Source organism: Orycteropus afer, unplaced genomic scaffold (genome assembly GCF_000298275.1).
Source record: "Orycteropus afer afer isolate SDZICR_OR568_19922 unplaced genomic scaffold, OryAfe1.0 scaffold00268, whole genome shotgun sequence".
NCBI classification, from domain to species: domain Eukaryota; kingdom Metazoa; phylum Chordata; class Mammalia; order Tubulidentata; family Orycteropodidae; genus Orycteropus; species Orycteropus afer.
In genome coordinates, this window is record NW_006921855.1 from 488,166 (window position 1) to 511,345 (window position 23,180).

The window sequence follows — 23,180 nt, forward strand, 5'->3', positions numbered from 1 at the left end:
GGAAGATGGGACAATCTATTTCCATAGTGATATGGCCTTGGCAACCCAAGGAGGGGTCACTATGAGTCGAGTCTGACTTGACGACACATAACAACAACAACAAATATCTAGCCTATATGAAGATTGAATTTATCTTTTGACAGTTACTCCTTTTATAGTAGTAAATCTGTTACATAAACCATGATTAAGGATGTGTCTGTCTGAGTGGGGACTCATGGTACAATGTAACCAATTAATTTTTGTTACTATATTTAAGTACAACATCTTAGCACATACCTTGAGTATAGTATTGTCTGAGTCACATCACTAACCAATTATTATTTGTTCCTAAGAAAAGATTGGTAGTGGGGAGATATTAGAATGCAACTATGATTTTAAAATTCTGCTTTACTACAAGTTTCAGAGTCTAGATGTAACTTACAGTATGCATTTATATATATATATATGTGGGAGCTCTGGTAGCATAGTGGCTAAGGCACTTGACTGCTAACCAGAAGGCAGGCAGTTCAAACCCACCAGTCACTCCTTGGAAGGAAGGTTGGGCAATCCTACTTCCGTAGTGATACTGCCTCGGAAACCCAAGGAGGGGTCGCTACGAGTCGGGGCCGACTCGACGGCAAAACAACAACAACAACAACATATGTATCTTCCTTAATTCATTCACCTATTTTAGATTTTCCTTTTTTTTCCATTTTATATTTTAAATTGGAATTTTACATTCTTATGTTATTTCTTCAAATGTTTTCACAGCAAGGTTATCAATACCAATTAACTGTATATATAAAAAATAATATCTAAACATTAAATGATGTCACAGTGCATTAATTGTAATAAAACCCTAGTAAAATTTAAAATGCCAACTTGATGTTTACAGAAATAAAATTTTACTGAACTAGTGTTTTGGTTCTACAGTTTTATGAATCTAGACTAAAATGTAGTTTTCTTTCTTGGTTAGACATTTATGAAAAAAAATGCTGATTTGGAGACTTAACAAAGTTTTAAGATAATGTTTGAATCTTGCTAATAATTCTTTTTTATTATAATCTATAATCTATAATTATAATCTATAATATAAAAAGATTAAACTATAATCTTCTGTTCTGAAATTCACTGTTCTCTTTTGTTATATTTTTTTTTAATTTCCTCTCCTTAGGTTTGGATGTGTGGAGGAGAAATGTTTGATGTTCCCTGTTCTAGAGTTGGTCATATCTACAGGAAATACGTCCCTTATAAAGTTCCATCTGGGACCAGCCTGGCAAGAGTGAGTAATTGGGGGTCAGATTAGTTGGGTTTGATACAACTTCCCAGAGGCAGAGCAATCAGCCTCACACATGGTCACAATCTGACAGAAACACCTGATCAAAATAAAAACCCCACCATTTGGTAAGCTTTAGTACATACTGCATTCCTGTGTTTCTTAGGGGTTTTATTTCCATTACTGAAGGAAGCATTAACAACTATGCAAATTCTTAGTGATTATTTCAAAGCATTTTCACATATATTCAATATTCACCACTATCTTCTGAAGTAAGGAGTTCTGGTGGCATAGTGCATAAGGTATTTGGCTGTTAACCTGAAAGTAGATAATTCAAACTTACCAGCTGTTCCACAGGAGAAAGATGGGACCATCTACTTCCATAAAGATTTATAGCCTTGTAAACCCAATGTGGTCTCTGCGAGTTGGAATCAATTAGATGGCAGTGAGTTTGGTTTTATCTTCTAAAGTTGGTGTCCTTACCTTCATTTTGCAGACAAGGAATCTGAGGCTTAGAAAGGTAGCTTGTTCACTCCACGGATGAAAAACAACAGAGTAGAAGCATAAGCCCAGTCCTTCTGAATAGATGTCCAGTCCTTTCTCACTACATGGAGTACAACAGGATCCATAGTAAGTCAGATGGAGAAAGGTCCAAGCAGAAAGGTCGATGTCCAAACTCCACCTTCTTCGTCTTTGTAACTAGGGCCAGCGCTCTAAAATTTTACTCTATTCTCAAAATTCCAAAATTGACCAAACCTAATTTTGTTTTCCGATGTTGTTTTGAATAAAATCTTCCTTTTGGACAACTGCAAGGTGGCTTTTCTGCCTTTTAGAATGTTTTCATACATGTTTGGAAAACATTTACAGAGTTGCTGAGAACATAGTCACAACATTAACAGATAATCCCGATAATTTCTCTAATTTTTCCATGTTCCTTTCTCCATGATTGGGTCAGTTTTACTCACCATAGTAGGTACTTGCTACTACTTAGATGCTAAATGTATTTTTAAAAAAAGGAGGGATGGGTTGTTTATTCTGTTTTTTACCACATCCCTTTACACAATGCTGCCCCTAGGAGTCCAATCCCAAATTATTCATTTTAGTTTTGTTTTGTTTTAACTAGTAAGACTGAAACATATATAGCTCTTTAAGTGTTTTGTATAAAACTCAGTAATATCACATAACAAGCTTTTTAAAAAATCTGGCTTAAAAAGTGTCATGCGAACATCAATCCCACAAGCTTTTTATCAGTATTATTTGCAGCTCTATGCCCAGTACCTAGGACAATGCATAGTAAACACTCAATAATTATTTGTTGAAAGAATTAATTCATCAGGAAAAACTAAAATAAGAAAATTCTATGAATCTTACATTGTAACTAAAATTTAAACATGTTAATGATATGTAATAAAATGTTCATTTATAGTAATTCATTTGTAGGGAAGAGATCTTCCTTGTTCCCTTTCTGAGACATTTCTCAATGTTGATTTTTCTGTAGATGCATCCATAACCTTTATTACAGCAGTGAGAGTTTATAGCAATGAGCTAACATTAAATATACCTTGAAGAAAATTAGTCACATTATTCTTCTCTCCAAAAACATAAATTAGACATATGTAACATTCTCTACTAAGTAGCTGTAGAAATACACTATTTGAAGAAAAGAAACTGATCACAAAATCATAAAGTGATTTAAAAACTGCATCTTGGGCAAGGAAATTGTTTAATTTAGTCTTAATCCATAGAATACATAATGCAAGCTTAACATGTGAATCAGGACTCTCCCTCAAACAAACAACAGCAATCTGTAAGAATGAAAGTTTTGAGCACATATCACAAGTCAGCCATGCAGACATAATAAATCATATTCAATTTGAACATCCCAAATATAATAACACTCTGCTATTTATTGTTTTCCATTTACTCATGTGCTCCATAGCTTGTGCCGCAACCTGAATCATTCACTTGCTCAGTGGGTGGTGTGTGTCCTTGGTTTATAGTCAAAAATAAAGTGTATAAACCAAGGGAAAAGTTGTGCTGATCCGTAAGGGTGTATTTTCAAAAACTAAAACTATTCGTATATTTTCAAGAAAGAAATTAAGTACTTTTTCAGGAATTGTCAAATATAGGAAAACTAGGGTTGACACATAAAACTTCCAGGCAAGAAGTGAGTATTTATTCAAATGAAAAAAAAGTTCATAATTCTAAATTTTAATCTTTTGCACTTAAATTTTACTTGAGGGCTCATTTTTTAAAAATTGCTAGAGTAATCACAGAGTCATAAATACTGAAATTCAACTGTCACTCTGAGGAACACTTTATGATTTTTTAAATAAAAAGTATATTAAAATGAAAAACAATTCTGATATTTTGTGGAGAACATCACCAACTTTGCCACATCCTACATTATTACTCAATCATCAAAAATGATGAGATACTTTAAAGATGCTGCAGATACAGGAGTATATCTGCTTGATAAGGAGTTAATCTTCCTGGCCTCATTAGGAAATGGAGATAAAGATGGAGACTTGGCTCCAAAAGCTTGTTTTCTTTTTTACAAAGATGGTTTAATGCTTTGAAAATGCATGTCTTTCATTTATATAAATATGCATATTAGTGATTCCAAGAGATTCTCAAAAATGCAAACAATACTGATTTGGGTGAAGGGAAAGGCATTATAACAAAAGTGAATGACCAACACAATAATGCCAAGGAAAAGAAAGACATAGAAAGGTGCACAGGAGATAACCCCTTTTACATATGTAATACTGCATTATCAGTGATAACAAACATTAATCTATGGGTAAATAGATGGGTAGACAGGCTGAATGATCAGGTATGTCTAGACAAAAGGGAATATATCCCTGACCATATATAAGGTTGGCAGATGATATTTATACATACATATTTGTATGTGCTATAAGAATGTCCATATAACTAGAACTGATGGGGGAAAAATTATAATAACTTCTTAAGCACAATTTCAAAAATAAATAAAAACAAATACATACACATACTTATGAATAGGAACTGCCTGCAATCCTCTAAAGAGCATACCAGTATTATTGAAATTAAATTTAAATCATTAGTTATTCACTACTTTTTATTTACCCAGCATCTGGTACATATGTACAATCTGGCTGGAAGAGATAAAATATCCTTATATGAAATTATTAGAGGATTATACAAGACAATAAATTATTATTCAATGTATTTGTTCAAATTTGACTAGCGAGTATTGTTAAAATATATTTTTAAAGTATGCATGTATCTTTAAAATATATTTGAAGAGGAGGGGGTAATGGTACCAGAACTGTGACCTTCTTCAGTTCTTTCAAGTTAAAAGGATAGAAGACAGAAGAATTACTATATTCAAACTGTGGTAGTAGTGAAGAATGCAGAATACATTATGAACTACCAGACAAATAAACAAATCAGTATTAGAAGAAATACAACCTGAATTTTCCCAAGAAGCAAGAATGGTGAAACTTTGGCTCATTCATTTTGAGCATACTGTCAAGAAAGAATAATAATCAGGAAAGGATATGATGTTTGGTCAAGTAGAGGGTTAGCAAAAATGAAGAAAATCCTCAATAATGGATTCAAACATGCCAATAATCATGAAGGCGGCATATGGTCAGAAAATGTTTTGTTCTGTAAGACATAAGATTGCAATGACTTGAAGCCAACTCAACAGCAATTAACACTACCAGCACCAACAACAACCCACTCATCTGCCAGTTTCTCATACTGTGGTTGCTTGCATGTTGCTGTTGGTATTTCAGCAGGTGGACAGGTTTCAGTGGAGCTTCCAGACTAAGACAGACTCTGAAGAAGTAAAGAGTCATCCACTTCTCAAAGTATTAGCCAGTGGAGGGTCTGGTAGCGTAGTGCCTAAAGCACTTGACTGTTAACCAGAAGGCTGGCGGTTCAAACCCACCAGCCAATCCTTGGAAGGAACATGGGGCAATTTACTTCAGTAGTGATACTGCCTCGGAAACCCAAAGAGGGGTCGCTATGAATCGGGTCCAACTCAATGCACATAACAACAACAAAGTGGAGGGTCAGTGAAAAAGGGGAAGGTCCTCATTAAGATGGATTGACACAATGGCTGCACTGATGGGCTCAGATATAGCAAGGATTGTGGAGCTAGCACAGCACTGGGCAGTGTTTTATCATGTTGTACATAGGGTCGCTATGAGTCAGAGCTGACTCAATGGCACCTAACAACAACAACACAAGGGATACCTCAATTCAATTAACAAGTTTCATAAAACAGTGGTTCCCAAACTCAAGACCAGTGACCAGAGTCAGTTCCTGGACAAGCTTCTATTTAGCCTCAATGAACTGAGAAAAATAAGACTCATGGATCCAAATGTATTCAATGTAAGGAACTGTCCTTTATAGACTTTTTATGACATTATAGAAATAAAAGGTATTAGTTTACTTAATATCCTTATTTGGCAAAATAAAATTAACATGACTGTCTTAGTTCACAAAATGTAAAAACCTATGACACAGTACTTACAAGTCAGCTTCATCTAGGAATCAGAGGATTCACTTGTGATTGAAAACCCTAGATATTTTTACTGGGTCAGAGTCTAATGTCAGTACATGGGAGTATAACTGGGTGCCTTTTCACCAAGTGTAAATAGCCAGTGGCTCCCAAAGGAAGGGATGCTCATTCTTAGAGCTCTAGTGAGACTAGAGAGTCACTAGGGCTGTGGTGACAATCACACCTTCTCTAGGGTGACCCTGACTCTCCTTTATCCCAGAGGAGTGAGCAACTTTTCAGTGAAACGACTCTCAGGGAGAATTTTGAGCTGAGTAATGATGCTCTTTGCACAGCCAGAGGTGGCTGAGTGACAAGTGGGAGAACGACTTTCAAAGAAAGCCCTTTCATTCAGACAGGTTGTTATGAGATCCAAGCACTGTCAAAGAAGCAGCAATTATTGGAAACTCAGGAGAAGAACTCCCTGACTCTGCTGTTAAGGCCAGTGTGTTTGGGCAATCAAGCTACTGGAACTGAGATAGGTGGCTTCAACAACAGGGACATGATGGAGATAGCTAAGAACACCAGCTAATCATAGAGCAAGTTCTTATAGAAGCAATCATCCCAAGAGGTTTCCCCAGGAGGATCACCGCATCAGCGTAGGACAGCCCTGCAGGCTGTAGGTGGGGCAGTCATGGAAATGCACACAGCTGACTTTCCTAGTGCCAAGGAGAAGACAGTATAGGAAATAAAGTTAAAACTGACCCTTACTCTAAGTCTATAGTTTGTTGTTGTTATGTGCCGTGGAGTCAGACCTGAATCATAGCGATCCCTCCTTGGGTTTCCGAGGCAGTATCACTACAGAGGTAGATTGCCCAACCTTCCTTTCGAGGAGTGGCTGGTGGGTTTGAACTGCCAGCCTTCTGGTTAGCAGTCAAGTGCCTTAGGCACTATGCTACCAGAGCTTAGGAGAATGCAAATCAGGGGATTGAATATCTTTGTGTTTTACCTCTGACATAGTATCCATAACTATTTCCTTAATCTAATTTCATCTTGCATGTTATGACCAGGATTTATGAGATGGGAGAATTTAGATTTTTCCAAGTTTCAGGATAGGAGCTCAAACCAAAGCAGTTATGCCTCATGAAAGTTAAATTCCACAGAACATTCCATAGTACTTTAAAATGTAACTCACATTAAAAGGGAATAGAGTCTAAATGTCAAATGAATAGACCTGGGCTTCTGAACCAAGTTCCCTCTTTCCCAAACTATGCTCTTAACCATTCTGGAGTAATGCTCTTACAGGCAGACTTGGAATAAGCAGGCCCACCTCTGGCAGGGGCAAGAAAATAGGCAAAGAATCAAGCAGGAATGAGCAGACACAAAGAGGGACAAACTATTGTGTTTGTGACCTATGGAGATAGACCAAGACTGTTCTTGGATGCAGAATCCTATGTGTAAACAAAGGTGAGCCTTTTTGTTATAGACTATAGGGAGTCACTGATGGCTTTTGAACAGGAAGTGCCAGTATAAAAATAATTTGGGGAAAAAAAGGAACCCAAACCCACTTCTATCGAGTCAATTATGACTCATAGCAGCCCTATGGACAGAATAGAACTGCCCCATAGCTTTTTAAGGCCGTAAATTTTTATGAGAACATCCTGTGTCATCTTTCTCCCATAGAGCAGCTGGTGGGTTCAAACCACCGACCTTTTGGTTATCAGCCAAATGCTTTAACCACTGTGCCACCAGAGCTCCTTAGGATGAAAATAAACCAAACCAAACCCACTGCCATTGAGTTGATTCTGAATGGCAGCAACCCCCATTGGGTTTCTGAGGTGGTAGGTCTTTACAGAAGTAGATTGCCCAGTCTTCCTTCCATGGAGTGGCTGGTGGGTTTGAACCACCAACCTTCTGGTTAGCAGTCAGATGCCTTAGGCACTGTGCTACCAGAGTTCCTTAGGATAAAAAATGAAGGGGTAAAACAGAAAGTTTGACACACAAGTAAATATTAAAGGGGAGAAAGACCAAAGGAAATAACATTTTGAATGCAAGAAATATTTTTTTTTTAATTTGGTAAAAGATTTTTAATGATTGCTACACTCTGGTAACATAGTGCCTAAGGCACTTGACTACTAACCAGAAGGCTGGCGGTTCAAACCCACCAGCCACTCCTCAGAAGGAAGATGAGGCAATGTACTTCTAGTAATACTGCCTCGGAAACTCAAGGAGGGGTCGCTATGAGTCGGGTCTGACTCAATGGCATATAACAACAACAACAACAACACACTGAACAAGGATGGAGAGCTCAAAAGTGACTGAGATTTCCATGTGGCATCTGAGAGAAAAAAGCATCAGTACAAAAATAGGGAAGTGCAGAAGAGGAAAGGGAAAGACGCTGAGATTGGTTCTAGACAAGGTCATTTATAAGTGACTGACTTTACCTGGGCTCAGAAAGAGTCAGATCAGGAGATATGTATAGATTTTCTGTCCAGAATTCTGAGAGAAACAAAAAATTTGCCAAATTTTCTATAAGAATAAATTTTGTTTCATTCCTTATAAACAAGTTTATTCTTCCAGACACTGTGCTAGGTCCTGGATTTATACATGATGAACATCACACATAAACACAAACTCTGCCTTCCCATAACTACCAGCCCTGACTATGACAGTGAAGTAGGGTCCACACAATCCTGTCTGAAATAGGAAAAAGGAAAAGCACAATATATGACATATGCAGCTCGCCCTTGCTTATGTCAGAAAAATATATCAGTCGGAGGAAAAGCATTAGCGAGACCAAAATGACTAGTTTGATATCCGAAAATAAAATCGCCAACAAGGCTATAAAGTATGGTGATGAATGGGAAATCTACACTCCCACAAATTGACCTTTCTCCTCTGATGATTGTAAATCAGTTTACTCTCATAAAGCTGTCCAGCAAATAAGAGCTGTTGCATGACAGACTTCGACATCAACAGCAGCAAGTAGCTCCTTTACTGCTCTTAGAACTACAGGGTTCAGATGCTTTATCTGAAACTATCATTGAGTTCAGGGACATGGTGGTCTATCATGGGCTTTCTCTCAAAAAGCAGAGAATGATGAATACTTCCCTAAAGACTCAGCATGCATTAATGTCTAGGTCTTCTGCACAGAAGCAGTCCTGAAAGCAACAACAATCTCAAATTTTTCCTTAAAACAAAAGGGGCAATAAGGCTTTCCAATATTTGTGGCAAGAACTAAAGATGATTCACAGACTGCAATTACATATTTTTTCTTTACCCTCTTGGCTACATTTTCGAATGTAATGACTTCTATTTAGATGAAGCTTTTTATTTAAGAAATTCAGGTACCTGCCATAAATACTACTTCATTCTTCTCCATGATAGCCTCCACAAAAATTCAATCATAAATTTATTATGTGACATTAATGTTCCAATAAATCACTCAAATGAGTGTATCGCATGCTGTGAAGATAAATGTCAACTTTAGCCTCAAAGAAAGTGTAGACTGAGATAAATTCTATCAATAAATATTTATCAAGTGCCTACTGTGTGCAAGGCAGAAATGCATATGGCATGCTATGGATCCTAAGTCAACAGGATTGTTATTGTTGTTGTTATGTGCCATAGAGTTGTCTCCAACTCTTAGCGACCCTATGAACAGCAGAACGAAACACCGCCCGGTTCTGAGCCAGTTCCATGATTCTTGCTACACTAGAGCCCATCGCCATCACCACCGTATCAATCCACCACTTTGAGGGTCTTCCCCTCTTTCTTCAACCCTCCACTTTACCAAGCACGACATCGTTCTCCAAGGAATGGTCCCTTCTGACAACATGACCAAAGTATGTGAGATGAAGTCTGGCCATTCTCACCTCCAAGGAGCATTCAGGCTGCACTTCCTCCAGGACAGACCTGTTAGTTCTTTTAGCAGTCCATGGTACTTTCAGCACTCTTTGCCAACACAACAGCTCAAAAGCATCAACTCTTCTTCAGTCTTCATAATTCATTGTCCAGCTCTCACATGCATATGAAGTGATTGAAAATACCATGGCTTGTGTCAAGCACACCTTAGTCCTCAAGGAGACATCTTTGCTCCTCGGCCCTTGAAAGAGGTCTTTTGCAAATGACTTGCCCAGTACTATACGTCATCTGATGTCCTGACTGCTGCTTCCATTGGTGTCAATCATAGAACCAAGCAATGTGAAGTCTTTGACAATTTCAGTCTTTTCTCCATTTATCATAATGCTGCTTATAGGTCCAGTTGTGAAGATTTTTGTTTTCTTTATATTGAGATGTAATCCATGCTGCAGACTGTATTCTTCAATCTTCATCAGTAAGTACTTCAAGTCATTCTCACTTTCAGCAAGCAAAGTTGTGTTGTCAGTGTATTGCAGGTTGTTAATGATTCTTCCTCCAATCCTGATGCCATGTTCTTCTTCATATAGTCTGCTTCTCAGATTATTTGCTCAGAATACAGACTGAACAAGTATGGTGAAAGGATACAAGCCTGACGCATTCCCTTCTTGATTTTAAACCATGCAGTGTTCCCTTTTTCTGTTTGAACGACAGCCTCCTGGTCTATGTACAGGTTCTTCATGAGTCGAATTAAATGTTCTGGAATTCCCATTCTTCTCAATGTTATCCACAATTTTTTATGATCCACACAATCAAATGCTTTTGCATAGTCAATAAAATACAATTGAACATTTTTCTGATATTCTTTACTTTGAGCCAAGATCCATCTGACATCAGCAATGATATCCCCCATTCCACGTTCTCTTCTCAATCCACCTCTGGAAGTCAACAGGATTGGATCTTTCCAACAATTAGATCAAGCCAAACCTTTGTAATGTAATGTTACCTCACCAGGGGACATTCCTCCGATGTAGGTAAGTTTACAATAGACAACACTGAAGGAAAACAAAATAACAGTTGCCATCAAATCAATTGCAACTCATAGCAATCCTGTCAGAGTAGAATTGTGTTCCAGTGGGTTTTCAGTGGCTGATTTTTCAAAAGTAGATCACCAGGCCTTTCTTCTGAGGCACCTTGGGTGGAGTCAAACCTCTATCCTTTCAGTTAGCAGCCAAGTGCGTTAACTGTTTACACCACCCAAGGACTCTAAAAAGGTAGTTTCCTGCTATAAAGACAATGTCATTTTAAAACTCATCAATTTCTCACAAAATCTCTCATAATTCTCTTTCGAGATTTTCCTGTATTTTTGCTGTATATAATTTTTGTCCAAAAACTTTCACTATCTTTTCCACGTTAAGGCATTTTGCACAATTAAGTTGTTTCAAATATTCCTTGGTGTTTTCTCAAATTTTAACTCAGCCATGACTCGTGAATCAATTATTTGATGCTTCCTAGTGTACAAAACAATTTGTAATTAATTCAGACTTCCACAAGCTATAGGGACAATATTCAGCATTTCTTGAGCTATCCAGAGACAACCAACATCTTACATTAGTTTTTTAGCAAGTGAAAAGGTTTTATAGAGTAAGCATAATACACAAATGCCCATGCTAGATATGTAAATGATACTTGACTGCCAGCATTAATCATCACTTCTATTTTGTCATTTGAAAGGAAATTAAAATGGGATTTATTTTCTATTTCCTATAGGTCCTTTTCCAGTCTGTTTTTGGTTACTGTTCCCCTATCTAAATCACCTTGGCACTTTATGTTGTTATTTAACATTTTTATGGGTTTCTTTTTCAAACACTTGAGAAACAAAGGACATGGTGAGCCATACTTGTGTGCTAGTGGGTATTATAATTATGTTTTAATCATTACCCCCATTAGGACTCAACATTTTCCTGCATTCACAACTCTGCTGGAGTCTCAGAAAGAAGAAAGCTTGCTTAGACAAAATAGGTCCCTGCTGCTACAAAATTAAACTGTTGGAACTCAAGAGAATTAAAATATTTTAGCATGCCATAATCTCAGTAACCAAAATGCAACACTTGCAAGGGTGAGCCAGGCTGGCTACTTTTTAAGTCTGCCTTCCGGGACTCCAATCAAATGATGAAGTCACAGGAGCACCTAGAGCGGAGGGACTCATTTTGTGGAATTAGTTTCTTACCACAAGATGTGTAAATGCATGGTGACACTGTGCTTGAGACCTCTGCTGTTTCATTTCCATTCTAATAACCCTTGTTTCTAATAGTTTATTAGTTCCTGACAGGAATTCCATTTCTGACTGCAATTCTCGCCTAACTTTATCTCCTTTTTGATACCACTTGAGGTGGAGAAAATAGTTCCACTTGATATTTTGTAAACTGAGAAATAGTCAAAGACTGATAACAGCTTTGTGGTATCTGGATACTTTTGATGTCCTAACCCTGAAAACAGATTATAGAAATGAGATTTCACAAATTACCTAATCTTTGAACAGATCATTTTCTGCCTACGTATTCTGCAATTTGAGTATTTTTTTTTTCTCTTCCTGCTTGAAATATGGACTGAAACAGGATCCATTAGTAATAAATGAAATAAAGGTAACGCCATATAGTTTAACCACAGTTTGTTTGAACGCTTACTATGAATGTTCCTGTGAGAGGACAAAACATTTGATATTCTCATTGGCTGATGGTTAGAAAATGCTGGTAGTGACTTCTGAAAAATAGCAGATGGAATAATAATCACCTTCAAATAAGGTCACACTTCCTTTTATACCAAAATTGTGATGGTTTGAGACACCATTGGTTTTATTGCCAATAATGAACACCCTTCAGATTGTATACAGCTGTCTTTGACTTCTCCAAAATGCTCCCTCACATGTGTTCATATAACTGTCTCTCTGACTCAGTATCCACTCTGTACTACCCTTTATTTGCTTCTCTTTTTCTTGCTCCCACTTGTTTCTGTCTCTTGCTTATGAAGCCATTGGAGAAGCCGCTACTTACAATAACAACATCAACTCCTAGACTGTGGTACTATCTCAAGAGGAGCTAACACTTCAGTTCTTAAAGTGACAGAACTTTACTGGATCCTGGATAGACACAGAGAGGATGGTCATACCCTAGCTGCATTCCATACACACCCACTCAGACACAAAAAACTTCTATTTATGTGATCTCTCTTCAGTAGCTCCAACAGCTGCTGCTTATCCCCACTTTACCAGAGTTTCAACACATCAGTTAGGAAAAATAATTCCGTCACATTTTGATGGTCAATTCTAGCCAAAAAAACTCAAATACATTTTTAAGTCATAAATAAGTGATGTGGGGATGGGGGCACTGAGTCTTCCTGTCAATAAAACCCACTGCCAATGAATCCATTCTAACTCATAGTGACATTATAGGACAGGGTAAAACTGCCCCACAGGGTTTCCAAGACTATAAATATTTATGGAAGCAGACTGCCTGATCTTTCTCCTGCAGAGTGGCTGGTGGGTTTGAACTGCTGACCTTTGGGTTAGCTGTGTATGCCTTAACCCCTGCACCACCAGAGCTCCTTTCCTGTCACTAAAAAACCCACTACCATCGAGTCAATTTTGACTCATAGCAACCCCCATGGGGCTTCCAAGGTTATAAATCTTTGCAGAAGTAGATTGACTCATCATCCTTCCGTGGAGGAGCCTGTGGGCTTGAATTGCCAATCTTCTGGTGAGCAGCCATATGCCTTATCCACTGTGCCACCAGAGCTCCTTTCCTATCACTAGCTGGCACTAATTTCACAGATAGGTAAGTAAATAAGATCCTCTGGTAGCATAGTGGCTAAGGCACTTGACTGCTAACCAGAAGGCTGGCAGTTCAAACCAGCCACTCCTCGGAAGGAAGGTTAGGCAATCTACTTCCATAGTGATACTGCCTCAGACACCCAAAAAGGGTCCGACTCAACGGCACATAACAACAACAACAAGATCCTCTAGCCCCAGTTTAGGTGTAAAATAACTGCACCCTCAGCCAAAACCTGACTGAATTTCATGAGAAATCCACGCCAAGTAGCCTAACCAAACCTCTCCCAAATTCCTGACCCCAAAATTGTGAAAGATAATAAAGGCTTATTATTGTTTCAAATCACTCAGCTTAAGGTAATTTGTTACCCATCAATAGATAACTACAGATAACAACTGTGACTCCATCAGCAAGATTCAGTTTAACTTTATTTTGAAGGGCATGATTACCTCAGACAGCATATTGGAAACTTGAAAATTAGGCAAAATAATTCCAAAATTCATCAAGAAAAATAATCTAGAACAGACAAAACAGCGTTGAAAAAGAAGGAAAAAAAATGGCAGACTAACACTACCTGATTTCAAGACATCAAAAACAACAATTAAGAAAGTAGGTAATGAAGAATTGATGCCTTTGAATTATGGTTTTGGTGAAAAACACTGGATATACAACGGACTGCCAGAATCATGAACAGATATGTCTTGTAAGAAATACAACCTGAATGTTCCTTAGAAACAAGGAGGCAAGACTTCATCTCATGTACTTTGAACATGTTATCAGGAGGAACAAATCACTGGAGCATGACATTGTGCTTGATAAAGTCAGCAAAAAAGAGGAAGACTCTCACCAGGACGGATTGACACAGTGACTGCAACAATGGGCTCAAACAGCAATCATTGTGAGGATGGCACAGAACTGGGCAGTTTTGTTTTGTTGTCCATAAAACCAACTCAATAACACCTAACAACAACAACTGTGTCTTTTTGGATGTTATGAGGATTTAATGAGATAATATATGTAAAATATTTTGGTATATTGCATGTCACATAAGGGATCAATAAATACTATTATTATTATCATTATTCAGGGGGAAAAAAATGTAGGTAATAATGAGAAATGGATCAGTGGAAGAGAATACAAAGTCCAAAAGCAGACTCACAACTATGATCAAATGATTTTCAACAAAGGTACAAAGGCTTTAGAGAGGGGAAATGGTGTTTTGTTTTGTTTTTTCCCAACAAATGATGCTAGAACTATTTGATACCCATATTTAAAAAACGCTCTGGTAGCATAGTGCCTAAGGCACTTGACTGCTCACCAGAAGGCTGGCGGTTCAAACCCACCAGCCACTCCTCGGAAGGAAGTTTGGGCAATCCTACTTCCGTAGTGATACTGCCTCGGAAACCCAAGGAGGGGTCACTATGAGTCGGGGCTGACTTGACGGCAAACAACAACAACAACATTTAAAAAATGAAACTTTGATCAATACCTTGCACCAGTTACAAAAATTAACTCAAAATAGATTATAGACCTAAATATAAAGCATAAAACAATTTCTAGGGAGGGAAAAAGAAAAAAAAATTTCTGACCTCAGTTGAGGCAAAGATTCCTTAGGTATCACACAAAAGGCACTATCCCTAGAAGAAAAACTGATAAATTGGACTTCATAAAAATTCAAATCTTTTGGTCTTTAAGGGCACCATTAAAAAATATGGAAGCTCTGCTGGCATGGTATCTAAGGCATTTGACTGCTAACCAGAAGGCTGGCGGTTCAAACCCACCAGCCACCCCTCGGAAGGGAGGTTGAGCAATCTACTTCCTTAGAGATACTACCTGGGAAACCCAAGGAGGGGTCGCTATGAGTTGGATCTGACTTGATGGCAGTGAGTTTTGTTTTTGTTTATTTTTTAATTAAAAAAATACAAAAGACACAATCTGGGAGAAACTATTTGAAAATTACATTTCTGCCAAAGATTTGTATCCAGAATTTTAAAGAATTATCACAATTCAATACTAAGAAAACAAACAACTTAATTTAAAAAATAAATATAAAGTTTTATACAGACATTTCATTTCAAAGAAGGCACACAGATGGTAAACACATACATGAAAAAGTGCTCAACATTATTAGTCATTAGGGAAATGTAAATTACAACCTTAAGATGAAACTACTATACATTGTGTGTACATGTGTGTGTGTGGACGTGTGTGCGCACACATGCACTCGCTTCGGGTGCAAATTCACAAAACAGATTTGTTTTATATTCAACAGTTCATGTATATTTGATTTTACCAATCAAATTGGTAAATCAGATTTGGCCCTGATTACCATCCCCAACCATAAACCTAAATGCCCATCAATAGATGAATGGATAACCAAACTACAGTACATTCATACAATGAAATATTCTGCAACATTAAAAAATAATGAAGAATACACAAATCATCTTCCAACATGGATGAATTTGGAGGACATTATGCTGAGTGAAATAAGTCAATCACAGGACAAATATTGTTTGAGTCCACTATTGTAAAAGGTCAAGTAAAGGTTTACTCAGGGAAGAAAACTCATTTTGTTGGTTACTGGGGATGGGAGAGAAGGGGAAGAAAAATTTTGGAACTAGTTGGGGTCACATGTTGATTTCAGTGAGGGGAGGGACAGTATAGAAAGAGTCTGTGACCTGCATGGTCACAGTGGAGAAAGACACAGAAATGTGCACAAAAGATAGAGACAACAAAGACAAATACTGTTGTATGCACAATACTGCATTACCAGTGACACCAAACACCAGGTTATGAGTAAAGGCATAGACAGGTTAGAAGATCAAGTGGGGGTCAGCAAGCAGGATTACACCCTAGACCAAGGATAGATTTGGCTGAAGATAATCTTACATATGCACTTGTGCTGCAAAATTAGCCACATACATTATAGAAGCAACAGAAGTCAGTGTTGGAGTAGCTTCTCAGAGACAACTACTACACATTTTCATAACAGCCAAAATTAAAAATTGGCCATACCAAGTGTTGGAGAGGTTATGGAAGTACTAGAACACTCATACACTTTTGATGAGAATATAAAATGGTACAATCACCTTAGAAATACTTTAGCAGTTTCTTAAAAATTTAAACAGACACCTAACATATAACCCAGACATTCTACTTCCAGCAATTTACTCAAGAGACATAAAAACAAATGTCTAAAAAAAGATTTGTACAAAACTCTTCATAGAAGCTTCATGTATACCATATTTTCACACAAATAACATGCATCTTCTACGTTTGTTTGCCAACTGCTCTCTCTCTCCCTGGGAGATATTTTTTGTAAGCACCACTGTAATACTGTTTTTACAAAAATACCTCTCAGGAGAGGGAGCAGTTGGCAAACAAACATAGAAGGTATGTATTATTTGTGTAAAAGTATGGTAATAAAAAACTAGACACAACCCAAATGTCCATCAACACATATATGGATAAATAAATGTGGGATAGTCATGTAATGGAAGACAATAAAAACGAATAGATGAAACAATATGAATGAAACATAAAATAATTATGCTGAACAAGAGAAGCCAGACAAAAAGAGCATATACTGTATGATTCTATTTATAGAAGGTTCTGGAAAGAGCAAACTAAACTATAATGACAAAAATTAGATCAATGGTTTCCCATGGATCATAAGGGCACCACAGGAAAGAGACAGAGATAAGGATCGCAAATAAGGAAACATTTGAAGATGTTGGGTATATTCACTATCTTGATTGTGGTTTTGGTTTCACAATAGTACGCATATTTCCAAATGTACCAAGTTGTACACTTTCAATATGAGCAGTTTAATGTATATCAATTATCACTCAGTAAAGCTGCTTTTAAAATTAGTTTTACGTGCATTTTTTTTTAGTAAGATAATGTGGCTAAATGTTGAGAGGTGGATAACTTTGTTTGTTCTACATCTAACTACCACATTAAATGTCATCATACATGCTACCATAAATATCCAAAATAGTCAGCCAAAAGGTATAACAGAGATGAAAATCAAAGGAAAAGCTCACCCTTGCTGAAGACAGCAGAGAGCAAGTAATCACCTGCAAACAGCTCACACAGCCTTGGGGAAGAAGGGAGAGGAAATTGCCTGTTAGAGAAGCCTGCCTTTTTAGGACAGGATTAGCCATCTCTCCTTATGCTGAGGCTTCCCACTGACTTCAAAGCAGTCTTCAGATCAGAGAAAAGTAGAACTCTGCTGAATAATTGTAGTGGGGTTGAGGTTCTCTCAAAGAGATTCTCTTTTGAGCTGTATCCATGATGACATTATCACATTATAAATGATAAGAGGCCTTTAGGGTGAGACTCCTGAGATACTAAAGCACTTTAAAGCTTCAAAGAGGAGAAAAGAAATACGTTGAAATCAAAGCAGAATTTTTAAAGTCATGGGATCGTGATGCAATTCCTTGCTGTAGGAGTGACTATGACAAATAAGAAACTGTTTCTGTGTGCAATTAGCTTTGCTAGCTATCACCAATTTCTGCGAAAAGGCATCCAAAAATATATATAGCTGAAAAAAAAGAAAAATCTATTACTAAGCCCACTGTAATACAATGGCTTAATATTGACACAGAAAGTGTGCAGATTGGGGTCACGGCAGTGCACATGTAATGATTGCACCCTGCACAAAGAAATAGAGGCAGAAGCAGGAGACTGAGATGAGACGAGCCAAATAATACGAATGCATGGGCAGCCTTGTGGACAGAGAAACAATCGACTCACAACTAATGCTCTGAGAAACTGAACAGACATTGTATTTTTTGAATAATCAAACAGTAGGGTCTAAAACGTTGCTGCAAAAATAATAATAATAATTAGTGGACAGATTTATGCAATTTCTTGAGACAGCAGGTATAAGGGAACTACCTATTTGCCTCCTGCTGCTCAATAAAGATGATCAGTCAGAGCTGGAAATTTGTCCTTATGAACTGAACTAGAAATGTGATTCAATGTTCATGGTAAAATACAATTGAAAGCCCTGATGAGTATTAGAATTAAGGGAAGATTTAGTGCCAAATAACACAAAGAAAATAAGACTTGGATTCTAAAGGCCCCTAATAGAAGGCTGAAATTGCTAGACATGCTAATAAATATTTGGGTAGCATAGAGGAAGAAAAGATTAATACCACTTTGGGGACAGTAGGACAACATGTTGTGATACACAAGGAATCACAGAAGAGCAACATAAAAACAGAGGGAGCCATCAATGTCTTCTTCATAGAAGGTGCTCAAAATAAGTTTTTATTCTATTTATCATTCAAGAAGTATGAAGGTCTACAGCTTTTAAAAATAAAGAAATCCTTTATTTGCTTTCTACACTAAAAAATAATAAATTTATTCCTCAGCTCCACTAGCTGTCTTTTTCTATCTATTTTATGACTTCCACGCTGCGTATAACCTCCAGCAAGAACAAACTTCATGAATACACCTTGAAGGGGATTGGGCCCTCGCCCACAATCCCCTTGTGCATGCTAAAATCAGAGCCCTCTCCCCCAACCTCCTTGTCCACAGTAAAGTCAAAGTCCTCTCCTCTGAATTCTTTGTCCACACTAAACTCAGGGCCCTGTCCCCCAACACCCTTGTCCACACTAAACTCAGGGCTCTGTCCCCCAAACTCCTTAGCCATACTAAAACCAGGGCCAGAATGGAAACCAGTCCCTATTTTCAGAAACAGAGGCCTCCACCCACTTATTTTCAAACTGAGGTTAATATTAAACTCCAACTGGCCCATTCCAGCCTTGCTGAGCCCTTCTCTAGAGCTATCAATTAGTGTTACCGCTCCTTAAGCATGTGGCTGCCTCCTGCTTGCTTCTCAGATAGAGGACCAGCAGGATCTCCTGTTAGAAACAAAAAAGCAGTAAGATTGGGCAGCATAGTTATATCAACTGAGTATTATAGCAAGCTTCTCAGCAGAGAGCTTGAAACTTCTTTGGAAAAATTTTCACAGATTCAAAACAGTAACAATTTATTGGCAATATTGTTGTTGTTGGGTGCCTTTGAGTCAATCACAACTCATAGCAAGCCCATGTGACAGTATATAACTGCTCCATAGGGTGTTCTTAGCTGTAATCTTTATGGAAGCAGATCCCCAGTTCCTTCTCCCATACAGCCACTGGGGGCGTTCAAACTGCCAACCTTTCAGTTAGCAGCTAATCACTTAACCATTTCACCACCAAGGCACTTTCATTGGCAATAGCATCAAGATACACGAGATTCTGCACATACAGTCACTTAATGAATTTAAAAACATAAAATTCATTAAATACATGTTAGGTGTAAATTATACATATTAGGAGAAGGGTTGTCAAATATAGCAAATAAAATTATAGAACATCTAGTTAAGTTATAATTTCAGATAAGCAAGGAATAATATTTATTAGGTTAAGTATGCCATATGCAATATTAATAATGTAATTATTATACAAACATTAATATTTCTTAAACTAAAAAATTATTTGCTGTTTGTCAGACATTCAAATTTAACTGAGTATCCTGCATTTTATCTGGCAACTCTACTGAGGGAATAAAAAGAGAGTTTCAGTAAATCAAATTTAGACATATAGGAGAGAGGAGGATATCTAGCCAGGGAAAACAGGGTGGACAAAGGCAGGGTCTAGTTACATGTTTTTACAGGCAATGAATAGACCAGTTCACATAAGCAGTTTTCTGTAGCACAATAAAATTAAAGAGGAATATTAGAGACCTATCATGGGGAGTCTTTAATAGTAAACAACTCTCATGTAACAAAAATTTGAGGGACGGAAGAAGTCAAGAGAGGACTGTTTAATCTCTCTTACAGCAATTATTTTTGTTTAACTAAACATTTTGTTCATAAAAGGGTACCCCTCAAGACCTGACATAGATGGGCAGGGATGACCACAAGGGAGCTGAATTGCTCTGCATGTTTGGTGGAAGAAATATAGCAGCTAACAGAATTGAAAGAACAAGAGTTGTCAAATATTCCATCTTCCAGCATGGACTGTGCCCTTCTGTCATGTAAGACTCTGCCACTGCCCTGAAAGTTTTCTTAGTATAGAAAAGTCTATGCCCAGCTGCTTTTTTCAAGAGGAGTTTTATATGAGAAAAATAAAAGCCAATTTTCAAATTTATATGGAAAGGCAGAGAGACCCAAGTAGAAAAAGCAATCTTGAAAAAGATAATAGAAGGATTTTCATATCCCACCAATCTCAGAAGGGGATTGGGCCCTCTGCCACAATCCCCTTACAAAGCTCAGTAATTAAAACAGTCGGTGGTTTGTGTATAATAGACATACCAAAAGAAAAGAAAAAAAAAAAAAAAAACTCACTGCCATCAAGTCAACTCCAACTCAGTGATGCCCATTGGGTTACCCAGGTGGTAAATGTTTAAGGAAGTAGATCACCACATCTTGCTTCCTCGGAGCAGCTTGTGGGTTTGAATCTCCAACCTTCTGGTTAGTAGGCAAATGCCTTAGACACTGCACCACCAGAGCTCCTTATAATAGACATAGACCAATGGCATAGAATTGAGAGTCTAGGAAAAAATAAAATAAAAACATACATCTATGATCAATTGATTTTTAACAAGAATGCTACTATAGATTGAATTGTGTCCCCCAAAAAATATGTGCTATAAATTCTAAGCACTATACTTTTGGATATAATCTCACTTGGGAATAGGGCCATCCTTGTACTGTTAATGAGGCCATACCAGTGTGCTGTGTGTCTTACCCAATCACTTTTGATATACAAAAAGAGCAGACGAGGCACAAAAGTAAGGAAGCACAAGGGGAACTATTGATGCTACATGGACCTCACTAAGTAGCTGAGAAAGAGAAGTTTAGACAAGGAGCAGACAGAGAGTTCTTCCCCTAGAGCCAAACAAACAAAAAAAAAAAACCTCACTGCCATCATGTCGGTTCCAACTCATAGCGACCTCTCCTTGGGTTTCCAAGGCAGTATCTCTACAGAAGTAGATGACCCAGTATTGCCCAGTCACTGACTAATACATGTAAAAAATGAAATGGAAAATGTTTGCTATATTTTTTTTCACCAAAATAATTTTAAAAAAATAAATTTGGGGGATATCTTAGCACCTGCACCTACATAGGGTCACTATGAGTCAGAGTCAACAACAACAACTGCACCTTTACCAATGTTCATTTACTCTCAGGGAGAGATGTGCCATTTCAGATTGATTGACTTTTCTTTTTGTTACCATTTCTGGCAAAAGATGTTATTGGGAATTCTCAGTTCCATGATACAGTACATGTATACACATGTACTGTATGAATGTTGAATACTCTTTGCTCTTCTCCTATTACCTCCTTAGTGTATGTATATGCTCCTCTATAAATACCCTAAGGAGCTCTGGGGGCGTAGTGCTTAAGGCATTTGACTGCCAACCAGAAGCCTGGCTGTTGAAACCCACCAGCCACTTCTGGGAAGAAAGATTGGGCAATCTACTTTGGTAGAGACACTGCCTCGGAAACCCAAGGAGGGGTCGCTGTGAGTGGAATCCACTGGACGGCAGTGATTTGGGTGTTTTGTTTTGTTTTGTTTTTAAGGAGTTCTGGTAGCACACTGTCTGAGGCTGCTAACCAGAAGGTTGGTGGTTCAAACCCACCAGCCACCCATGGAAGCAAGACTGGGCAATTTACTTCCATAAAGATTTACTGCCTTAGAAATCCAATGGGGTCACTATGAGTCAGAATTGACTCGAGGGCAGTGGGTTTGTTTTTTTTTTTTTTTTTTGGTTTTTTTATATAAATATCCCTACCAACTCCAATATGCATATGATTATACTATTTCTAGAATCCTAAATTTATTTTACAATTTGTAAGAGACAAATGAAGCTATTCTTTTAACTGCCTGTAATATTTCTGAGCTGTGGTACTGAATTTTTCCTAAAAAACAAGTTCTGACTAATGATTGCAATGACAAAATTAACACAGTGTATTGTTATTTCCAGATTACCTCAAAATGATTTTATTTGAACAGACACCTGGATGGTTGGTGCTTGAGGGCTATTACTTGACTATAATAATTGACACTTCACAAAGTTTCCTCCTGATAGGAAATTCCATTCAGAGAACAGAGCATCTATAATTGAAGATGTCTAATGAATCCTCAGGGACATTAGAGAACAGTCAGGATATTTTATTTATGTTAAATGTTTACATAAAACTCAAAGCTTGAGGGAAACAAGCTATTACAGCTTTTGCAATTATATGCTGCTGTTTTTTTTACTGTTTCCTGCAAAACTACAGAAAAAAAAAAAAGAATAGATTATCTTACATACATTAATTAATACATTATCCCTGAAATATGTCTAAGATCCTGCTGCTTTCTTTGGAATGTTTGGGAAATCAGCAAACCTAACCTGCTTGTAACAGATACCAGTTGCCTTAGAATCAATTCCAACTCAAGGTGACCTCACATGTTTCAGAGTAGAACTGTGCTGCATAGAGTTTTTCAATGGCGTGATTTTTCAGCAAATAGATCACCAGCTCTTTTTGCCAAGACATTCTGAGTGGATTTGAACTATCACTCTTTCAGTTAGTAGTAGAGTGCTTAACTCTTTGTGCTACCCAAGGACTAGTGTTTGTCCATTTGCAAATGACGTGATAATGCAAAGCTACTTGGCTAGTCCAATGCTGAATATATCAAAGCTGCCCTGGTGCTGTTCACAATTTACTAAGGTACTATCTCTTGCCTCTTTTACTTGTTGT

The 23,180-nt window shown here is 37.5% G+C and overlaps 1 protein-coding gene across 1 annotated transcript in view; it reads left to right on the forward strand.

Moving 5' to 3' along the window:
• Window positions 1-23,180, forward strand: part of GALNTL6 (polypeptide N-acetylgalactosaminyltransferase like 6) — a 533,789-nt gene that overhangs the window by 381,080 nt on the left and 129,529 nt on the right. The window contains exon 7 of the mRNA XM_007950340.2: window positions 1,154-1,261. Coding sequence (XP_007948531.2) covers window positions 1,154-1,261 — 108 coding nt within the window. The remainder of the gene's footprint in view (window positions 1-1,153; window positions 1,262-23,180) is intronic.